Source organism: Mixophyes fleayi, chromosome 5 (assembly GCF_038048845.1).
Source record: "Mixophyes fleayi isolate aMixFle1 chromosome 5, aMixFle1.hap1, whole genome shotgun sequence".
Lineage (NCBI taxonomy): Eukaryota > Metazoa > Chordata > Amphibia > Anura > Limnodynastidae > Mixophyes > Mixophyes fleayi.
Genome location: NC_134406.1, coordinates 277,460,506 through 277,471,647, shown reverse-complemented (window position 1 = coordinate 277,471,647; position 11,142 = coordinate 277,460,506). Strand labels below are relative to the sequence as shown.

The window sequence follows — 11,142 nt, the reverse complement described above, 5'->3', positions numbered from 1 at the left end:
CCAAAACCAAAACATGACGGTAATCCAGATCCAAAACCGAATCCAAAACCAAAACACGGGGGTCAGTGACCATCTCTACTACTAACCATGCTAATTAACCCTTTGTATGATGCAGTATTTATGCTTTTTATATCTTTATTATATGTGGGATTTATGGAGGTTATTTTTACATTGTAGGGGCTAATAATGCAATTTTGTTACTCTGTATTAAATGTGGGGTGTAATGCTTTTTGTATTATTAGTACACATTTGCTTTACAAAAATAAAACACACACAATATAAGAACAGTTTTTTAGATCACTAAATAACACTAAAGTTAATCAGATGCATAATATTTTTTCAAAAGTTTTACATTTTTTTAAACATTTTTTTGGTACTTGACTTGTGTATCAGGTGGGATTTTTTTGCCAACTGGAAAAATAAAGAATAAAACATTTTACAATCACAGTCTTATGACATGTTGAACACATACCTTATCTCTACGGGTGTACTATACTCTACGGGTGTACTATGCTCTACGGGTGTACTATGCTCTTCGGGTGTACTATACTCTACAGGTGTACAATGCTCTTCGGGTGTACTATCCTCTACACGTGTATTATGCTCTTCGGGTGTACTATGCTCTTCGGGTGTACTATACTCTACGAGTGTACTATGCTCTTCGGGTGTACTATCCTCTACACGTGTATTATGCTCTTCGGGTGTACTATGCTCTTCGGGTGTACTATGCTCTTCGGGTGTACTATACTCTACGAGTGCACTATGCTCTTCGGGTGTACTATACTCTACGGGTGTACTATGCTCTAAGGGTGTACTATACTCTACGAGTGTACTATGCTCTTCGGGTGTACTATCCTCTACACGTGTATTATGCTCTTCGGGTGTACTATACTCTTCGGGTGTACTATGCTCTTCGGGTGTACTATACTCTACGAGTGCACTATGCTCTTCGGGTGTACTATACTCTACAGGTGTACTATGCTCTTCGGGTGTACTATCCTCTACACGTGTATTATGCTCTTCGGGTGTACTATGCTCTTTGGGTGTACTATACTCTACAGGTGTACTATACTCTACGGATGTACTATGCTCTAACGGTGTACTATACTCTTCGGGTGTACTATGCTCTACAGGTGTACTAGGGCTCTCGGGACTTGTGTGGGCATAGAAACATCGCGGATCACTTCTATACCATATCCAAAATGGCTGACATTTGTCTGTCAATTAATCTCAATAATCAGTCGTACACAGGCAAATAGGGGTGTGACAACACCTAGTCATTCACACACAGACAATCACAGGCGGACGCACCTGAATACCCTGTATAACAGCTGAAGAGGGAGTCATTCAGCCCCGTCACTTTGTGATCACAACCTACAGCTTCTGCTGACTAACAAATCAGTTATTTCTGTGTCCTCCATTCTGTTCTATTGGTGAGTACAAGAACATATGTGGGACAGTGAAATGCTTTTTATTAATTACTGCCTTTTTCCCCTGTATAGAATGATGGCCGAGCCACAGCACCCGGGCCCAAAACCAAGGCTTTGGTTCTTCTGCCTCTAAGCGGAGGCAGTCTGATTTTTCAGCAAGAAAGGTGGAGGTGCTGGTAGAGCTGGTGGTGGAGAGGATGCACCCGGAGCTGGCAACCCTTCACCGGATTTGGGAGGAGATCACTGTGCAGGTCAATGCCGTGGCTCCAACTAGAAGATCAGTGACTGAGGTCAAAATACGGTCAGCTTTTTATTTTTTATCAAAATGATTACATTGTGCTCTGCATACCTAGTACAGTTCTTTGTAAGTCTGACAACACATAAAACCATTGTCCAAGGTAAGTCATCAAAATAAGTATTAGCGCTGGGTAGGTTTCTGTTATTAGTATGTGACCTTTAGGCCCAATACATTTCCATCTATAGGTATTTCTGCACAAGTCTTTTTAAAATATTTTGCATAGTACACTTTGCACCATTCCTATCTTTGAAGATTTTCCACAGGTGGCAGAACCTTCGTCGCCTGAAGGACAATCTCATGGCATTGGCCTGCATCAACGATCAGTTGGGCATGGGTCGGATTGATTCTAGATATAGTACCCCCCAACCACCCCACTATCCTCAGAGATAAATTGCAGGTCACAATACATGCCTAAAGAATTGCAAAAACTAATGACTTGTTTAAAGAAATATAACTGCACCCAACAACAATAGGTTTTTTTTCCACCAAAAATATACTATTCAATTTTTAGTACTTGCCAATTTGAATGCAAATAAAATCTTTTGCGCTAATACTGCAGCCTAGCCAGCCTATTGAAGAGCCTGGCCATGGTCTTCAAGATTGCAGAGTGTTTTCCGAGAAGATCACTTAGAGATTTACCCTCCTGAACCTATGCCAAATTTCTCTCCTTAGGTCCTATGCCTGAAATTTACCCTCAGTATCCTCCCGAAGTTTACCCCATAGATTCACTGCCATCTCCAGCCCCTCGTCCCTCTGCCGCCCAACCGCCATCTCCTGCCCCTCCACCCTCTGCTGCCCCATCACACTCTGCTTTCCCTCCACCCTATGCTGCCCCACCACCCTCTGCTTCCCCTCCTCCATCTGCCACCCCACCACCATCTACTGCCCCTTCACCCTCTACTGCTCCTCCACCCTCTGCTGCACCACCACCATCTCCTGCCGCTCTACTCTCTGTTGCAGCTCCTGCTTCTCCACCACCAGTGCAATCCACATCACGGCTAATGCGGAGTGAAGCAAAGAGGCCCACCACAAATAATGTTGGTCCAAGGGGGCAAGCACAGCCGAAAATCAAAATAGTTTCTATTTTTATGTAGATTTCCATGTGTGGCTTGGTTTGTCACTTGTTTTCTGTTTTCACATATTACACAATTAAAAAAAAAATGTTATCCTTGTTTTTTTGCCCATTACTTTAAGCATTATAAAGTAAAGATCAAAAGGTACTTACATGGAAAGTAAGATGAAATCATATATTCTTTATATCCAGAATAGTTTTGGGAATCTGAAGACCTAGGATCAACGTCATCCACCTGCAGGTCAGCAATCTCTGCCTTTTTCACCCATGGAGCCCCAATACTGATAGCAATGTTATGGAATACCACACACAAAGCAGTTATGTCGCACATAATATCTGGTACATATTTAAGAGCTCCATCAGACTGGTCAAGGCAGCGGAATCTGGCCATCGTGGTACACTGCCAAAGTTGGATGAATTGCCAGATGCATAACAGGACGGCCCTTAACACAACTTTCAGCACATGACTGAAGGCGGCTTGTGACATCCCTGCCACCACACCCACTGTGTTCTGGAAAGATCCAGATGCACAGAAGTGCAATACTGCCAAGAATTTGGTCTTGTTGTCGGGATGTTGTACAAAGACTCTAAGTCACTCTGCTCAATTCACAAGGTGTCCAGGATGACAAGAGGTGGTAGCCGACAGTGACAGTCCACCTCAGCATCAGACAACCCAAAGAGGCTGACACACACCCTGTACTTGCGTCGTTGAACCAGTTGCTGGTTTCGGCGCAGACAACTCCTGTTTTCCTCTGGATTCTGGACATGCACCATGCCCATGATTGGCTATATGTGATAAAGATGGATAAAGAAAGTAAAAGAAATCTCCTAATGCCGCGCAGATTTTGCAACTTCCTTGTACATTAAACATTATAAACATACCTACGTATAGAAGGATCTACAAAGGCTCATCCGGAGTTTTCCGTAAAATAATCTAAACATATAACAATGAAAGCATAAAATGTAATAAATATAACAATTGTATTAAATTCAAAAAAAGGAAACAAAATTACAATATGGTACTACATAGGATTACATAGTAGATGACAAACTTTTTAAATTAACAAAATATGCAATGCAAATGTATGCCGATGGGTATGAACTAGACAACAGGCACATAACATTTATAAATAGACAAGCATTAGTAATGTGCGTCAGAAAATTATTTGAAAATAAGAGATAATTCTAACATTCGCACAAGTATGTAGTGCTTGTAAAATATCAGATAATACCTCTAATAAGAATATAATAATAATGCTCTAAGGTCAAATCGCAACAGCAACAGGTTGAGGAAATTGTACGTCCACCGAGGATCTTATATATTGGTAACGAGACGAGAGTGTACAGGTGAACAATGCATTCTCCCATCAGATGGTGAGGGTCTGATCATCACTATCATCCGTGAGTTAGACATGACCCCAACCTGGTGCAAACCTTACGTGTGACACACAGAGTACTTCTGTGTGTGCTGGAGCTTGAATCACACGTATCTGACGGGGAAACCTGTACTGTACATTGACTACATACATCCGTCCCTTCTCCTCCCCATTCCTTCCCTGAAATCATCTGCTGTCCTAAGTGTCCTTTGCGCTCAATGGTGAAAAGGCTGCTGTTGCGTTCGGTGGTTATAGTCCGGTTCTGGACGTATTATACACATAACATCGCCAGTTCCGCTCCTTAATGAATCAGGCCATTGTTGTTTTGCTAGCAAAGAAAGATGTAAATGAGACAAAAAAAGATTTCAGTTTCTAACTTATTACTGAACCTCATAGAACATTGATACTTTGTATACTAAATGTTCTGCCAGGAGTCAGCAATATGAGCCTTGGTACCAATGTGCAATATGTTTTATATATATATACAGTGCTTTTTTTCCCATAGAACGCTGGGAACGGCGTTCCGGGACCTTTTTTTTTTTGATTAGCGGCGGCTTCTCAGCCGGTCTTTAACAATAAAAAAAAAAAAAATTACATCTCTCCGGCGCGGCTGCGCCCTCCTCCCTTCTCTATTTGCTATGACTGTCGGGCGCGACGTCATCATGCATGTCGCGCCCGCCTTTCATTCACGGAGGTGTGAGCTGAGGAGCATATTCAACCTAAGAAGAGGAGTGCCACGCCAGAAAAGAAAAGTGAAAAGAAGTGAAGAGGAGAAAGGATGCAATAGAGGTAAGTTAAAGGAAAAATGGGGCGCCGTTTAAAAGAAAGTGGACAATAAAATAAATGGTGAAAGAAATAATTAAAAAGGCCAGCATGAGGGTGGGGGGAAGGGGGGGGGGTATAAAAATTAGTGGGGCACAGCATAAAAACTCAAGGGGGACCAAAAATTTAGTAGGGGCACTGGCACAGGATTAACACTGAAGGGGGACATAAAAATTATTAGGGGCACTGGCACAGGATAACCACTAACGGGGGACATAAAAATGATTAGGGGCACTGGCACAGGATGAACACTAACGGGGGACATAAAAATTATTAGGGGCACTGGCACAGGATGAACACTAACGGGGGACATAAAAATTATTAGGGGCACTGGCACAGGATGAACACTAACGCCGTTAGTGTTCATCCTGTGCCAGTGCCCCTAATCATTTTTATGTCCCCCGTTAGTAACGGGGAATTTGGAATTTACTATGGAATTTACTATGAACATTTGCCTGAAATACAATACATTAAAGGTATGTTTAGACATTAATATATATATTTTTTTTCCCTAAAATATTAACAAGATGTGAGTTCCACCACCTTTTTTTTTACAAAAAAAGCACTGTATATATATATATATATATATATAATATGTTCTATCACCCCTGACTGCACGGACAGAAGGTCTCAGTTTATATATTAATGTACACAGCAGCCGCCTGGATCCTCAGACAGACCTGGGAACAATGCTGCGTTTGTCACACTGATTAATCATTATTCAAACAGATCAAATAATGTTGAATAATCAACAATTGACCTCCGTTCACGCCACGTCTTATCTCCCTATCAGCCTGGACATGGATACAGGGGCGTAGGAATAAACATTTTCATGGGGGGGCAAAAAGCCAAGGACTGCTATAGGGCTTGGAGCCCCGTTTTCTTGCGTTTGGTATCTCGTTTTACGACAGTCACTGTAGAGATACAAAGACTCACAATCCTATGTTCATTTTTGTCAGTGTTTCAGGGGTTGTCCAAAAATGTATTTATACATTATTAAATAATTAGTACAGAAGCTGTTAGAACGATAGATACATTTTATTGTTCATCTTAAAAAATTACATTTTTCATAGTACCTAGTTTTTATTCAGATTTCGTTGACCACATAATCTCATTTGATTGGGGGTATAAATCTCTGGTCACTGCCTCACTGGTTATGGTCTGTGCTATATCTCATGATTGTCACTGGACGCACCGCACAAAATTCAGGGTAAAAGTAAAGTGAATCGTTGTTCATCATTAATACAGGTTATTTATTATATGTTTATGAACGGAACAGTTTTTTAAATAAATAAACAAATCAATCGATCTGTATTAAATCTATACTAAGACCATCTATATTACAGAACTTTTGGTGGTTATACTAAGACAATATAACATCTAAAAAAGTTTCACAAGTTTAGAACAGATACTATGACTTCAGAAAGCAGCATGAAGGCTTTTGTGTAGAAATTCATGGGGGCAAAACACAGTCTTTGCCCACCTAACAGAAATCATCAGGGGGCAACTGCCCCCTTTGCCCCCCTGGTTCCTACACCCCTGTATGGATATTATGTGAGGGATGGTCAGTGTATATTATGTCTGTGTGGGGGTCCCTGTGTATGATGTATGAGGGGGATCCGTGTATATGATGTGGGGGGGTCATGTATATGATGTGGGGGGTCCCTGTGTATGATGTATGAGGGGGATCCATGTATATGATGTGTGGGGGGTCTGTGTATATGATGTGGGGGGGTCATGTATATGATGTGGGGGGTCTATGTATATGTTGTGGGGGGGTCTGTGTATGTGATGTGGGGGGAGGTCCGTGTATATGATGTAGGGGGTCCATGTATATGTTGTGGGGGGGTCCGTGTATGTGATGGGGGGGGGTCCGTGCCGATTACTGAAGAGAACCAAGATGGCGGCCTCCATCAACTTCAGACTAAACCCAGCGCAGCCTCTGTACCCTATGTATATATTATGGATGTGACACATTTCTGTACTGAATCATTGGTCAGATGCTTCCAGTAAGGAAGTATGATGTAAATAATTATACTTTATTACAGTACAACACATTATTCTGCTTTATAGGAGGAGTAAGTAGTGAGGGACAAAATACATAGCGTTCCTAAGTCTTTATTATTATTATTATTATTATTATTATTATTATTAATATCAATATCCATTTCATGCAAAGATCTGAGGTAACTACTAATGTAAGATCACTTTCACAGTCGTACGTCATATGGGGGCGGGGTCTGCTGATTGTGTACAGACATCACATGGGGGCGGGGTCTGCTGATTGTGTACAGACATCACATGGGGGCGGAGTCTGCTGATTGTGTACAGACATCCCATGGGGGCGGGGTCTGCTGATTGTGTACATGCAGCACATGGGGGCGGGGTCTGCTGATTGTGTACAGACATCACATGGGGGCGGGGTCTGCTGATTGTGTACATGCAGCACATGGGGACGGGGTCTGCTGATTGTGTACATGCAGCACATGGGGGCGGAGTTTGCTGATTGTGTACATGCAGCACATGGGGACGGGGTCTGCTGATTGTGTACAGCCATCACATGGGGGCGGGGTCTGCTGATTGTGTACAGACATCACATGGGGGCGGAGTCTGCTGATTGTGTACAGACATCACATGGGGGCGGGGTCTGCTGATTGTGTACATGCAGCACATGGGGGCGGGGTCTGCTGATTGTGTACATGCAGCACATGGGGGCGGGGTCTGCTGATTGTGTACAGACATCACATGGGGGCGGGGTCTGCTGATTGTGTACATGCAGCACATGGGGGTGGGGTCTGCTGATTGTGTACATAGGTACAGCAGACAGATCTGCTTTCTCTCCTCAGTTTATTAATGGAAAGGCCCCAGCATTAGGGAGAGCTGGATGATTGTAGCTGGACCTTATTGGTGCTTGTGTACAATTGGGTAGAAGTTATTTTTGGGCTGCGTACAGCACCCGTGTCCTTTAGTCCGAGGAATTGTTACAACATAGTCTGCTCCGTGTGTACGGGTCATACACACAGAGATTAGTAGTACATGAACACGGGATAAATGTGAATAACGTGTAAAGGAGAGATGAACAGCTTCGTCTTCTCCTGCCCCAGATCCGCCCTCCTCATCTCACCCTGAAATGGGCGTCTGAATCATAGAGGGCGTCTAGGTTGTCCCCATTAATGTGTTTATCAGATGTGTCTGGTGCCCGCTGAGGCTCAGAGAAGAGGTCGTGTGCGTCCAGCGTCCCTTAATTATCACTGATAAAAGCCAGATTATGACTCCCGCCGTAGGGATTTGCAGCCGGAGATCTTGCGAATTCTCCAAACGTTTTCATTTGTATCCCTGGAGCTTCCACAGCATCATCCTGGCAATAAGAATAAAATGGCATAAATTAGAGTCAGGTTATTGGGGCATCTAAAGGCCGCATCTCGCCCTGGACGCACGCCCACGTTTTGGCGTAATATACACATATCAGCCATGCGCAGGGTCTGTATATAGATGTTTGTGTCCCCGTAGATCCGGAGTTGGGGGTGTGAAATCATCACTTGAGCACAGTAAGAGCGCGGTCACGTGACACAATCAGACGCACCCCCTGGATACACCGATCGCAGTGGCGATACGCAATGATGATCAGTAACACCATCGAGCCGCCTCTGATTGGCTGATTGTGGATTGACTCCTCCCACTGATAATAATTAATCAGCCTTGTGCCCATATTATACCACACTGCAGGCGACAATTAGTATCAGTTATGTTTCATTTCCATTTGGACGGCGTCAGGAAAGAGAATCCCATTGGATTTTTAACAGGGTAAACAACGGATTTGGGGGGGGGCTTCTATTACATGACATTGGGCTGGGGGGAGAGGGGTGTCTGCTCCCCGGGCCGGTCCCACAGTGGGCTACCTTGGACTGGGTCACTGGGCCACCTGCATATTTTTACCATTAAAATGTGAAGTCTTTCCCCTGGGCTAATACTTGCCAGCGCTCCCCTGTATATGACATGTGTATATATATATATATATAGCAGCCTCTCACCGGTGCTGTCCGCTCTTGCTGGACGTCTGTTGGGGTCTTTCCAGGTGGATCGTTCCATTCCCACTCTCTCCTCCATGAGAACTGAGCCCTCGGCAGCCGGAGAACGTGCTGGTCTGGGGGGACGCCTAGGACGATGCTGTCCATGAATCTTGGCTGAGGCTTCTCCTTCTTCTTGCTGGGAGACAAAGACACGGAATAGGAATCATAGTAATTATAATGGTATAATAAGTGTTATAATGGACAGTTCCGGGGATGGGGCTGGAGGGAGCCGGGAGACTGAGGGGGATGAGATGTCACAGGTGGGGTTCAGGTATTAACCCCGTAATGCACAGAAGGAAGCAGCGGGATTTGTAGCAGAAATAACTATTGAGATTTCAAAGAGATAAATCTCAGAATTTACCACCCACACTAAATATCCTGAATGGAATCATTAGGGTCCCTCAGCACCTGGGAAGTATCAGGGTCTGTAGCGATAAAGGGTCTGATTCATCCGCGGATGTAAGTCTCTCTCTGCGCTGTACTTTGCGCGACTTCGCTCTGCTCATACTTGGACCATACGCCAATGAGCGTAAATGGCGCTTACTGCTGCCTACGCCGTGAGACGGGCGGGGTGGACTGATGTAGGCAGTAATCATATGTATCTCGTATGTACGCTTAGATTCACCCATGTCACTGGCCCCAGCAACAGGGCAGGTGTAAGTCTGTGTATTATAAACTACACGTATGTGTATCACCAGCGAGCACAGAACATGAGTGTGCAAGGAAGATAAAAACACTCTGTGCCGGAGTCATTAAGGAAAGTGAAGCAAAAAGAAAGAGTAACTTAAAACCATGTTGCATTGGAGGGGGAGGTAAATGTAAAATGTGGGGACAGATGTATAGTTGGGGTAGGACATGTCCTAGATCAACCTTAAATTTCAGTGGAAAAATAAAGCGATCAAGTATTTGTGTGCTACATGAAAAAACAGACAGTATTTATCTTATGTGCAAAATAATAAACTAATTAGCACCCCTTGCGTTGTAACATGGTTTGCCCAGGGAACGATGACTCAGGTCCTTGTATGTATAGTACACATTAAAAACATCTTGATTTGTGCATTTAATGTAAAACAAAAATGTTTTATTTAAAATTTATATTTTTATTGATGATTATACTGTTAAGAGTTGTTCATTTATTTGATAGTATAAAATCTTTGCTCTTTTAGTGACCAGACCCTGTGTGTGCAGCAGTCTGTGCTGTGTCTACGGCAGGTACCGTTTACTCAGATTCACGTGGAGGCGCGTCGTGTGATCCGCTCCAATCTGAACGCGGTCGGAACTAAGTGCAAGTTTAGGGCTCTTTTTTAGAACACAACTTACGTGCAGGTTACGTCCAAACATGAATCAGGCCCAAAATCTCAGGGTGACTCAGCCCCCAGCCCCTGACTCCATGTTCCTTACTGACTTCCTGCTGTTACTGACACTTATTACGTGTGTTACATTACTGACAGCTGTTAGAATCTCTATGTGTATTTTTATACTAATAAGAGAACCAGGAAATTTGTGTTTCATTCTTATCAGACATAAGATTATAATACACACAATACTGATCTCTCTCATGGTTAATGTCTGATATTAAAGCGTCTCCTCAGCGTGACACAGAATCAGATGCTGGATGCTGTAATCACGGATACTGGACAATGATCTGTGACCTGGGGGAGTGTGGCAGCCAGGCCATGGGACAAAGGTTTATTCACCCTAAACTCGCACCTTTACTTTGGGTCATTCACACCCTGACGCCAGGTTACCAGCGGATTGTGTGATATTGTGCAAGGAACCTGTGGGAGCGCCAGGGATCATTAACCGCACTGTGCAAAGTGCAGAGAGGCAGAAGGAATGTTGAGGCCTCAGCTAGGGGTAGGAGCAAATCAGCTAAAGGGTACAAGTCTGCACCTGGGCAAACCATGATGAGATACAAGTGGGCAAATATTATAGCAGGAGGGAAGATCCGGCATGTAGCACACACCGGGGGCCTCCCGTGTAGAGCTGAGCAAGGACACGTCCCCTCCCCACTCTAACCCTGTCCGCACATTTCACATTCCCCCCCCCCATACAGTGTGACATGGGGGAGTTT

The 11,142-nt window shown here is 43.8% G+C and overlaps 1 protein-coding gene across 3 annotated transcripts in view; it reads right to left on the bottom strand.

Annotated features, from left to right (window-relative positions):
- Positions 1-6,660: 6,660 nt before the first annotated feature.
- Positions 6,661-11,142, bottom strand: part of LOC142159396 (uncharacterized) — an 83,075-nt gene continuing 78,593 nt past the window's right edge. For all 3 annotated transcript variants that reach the window (XM_075214257.1, XM_075214259.1, XM_075214258.1), the window contains 2 exons: positions 9,030-9,204; positions 6,661-8,356 (listed from right to left, as the gene is read on the bottom strand). In XM_075214257.1, coding sequence (XP_075070358.1) covers positions 8,240-8,356; positions 9,030-9,204 — 292 coding nt within the window. In that variant the 3' untranslated portion in view covers positions 6,661-8,239. The remainder of the gene's footprint in view (positions 8,357-9,029; positions 9,205-11,142) is intronic.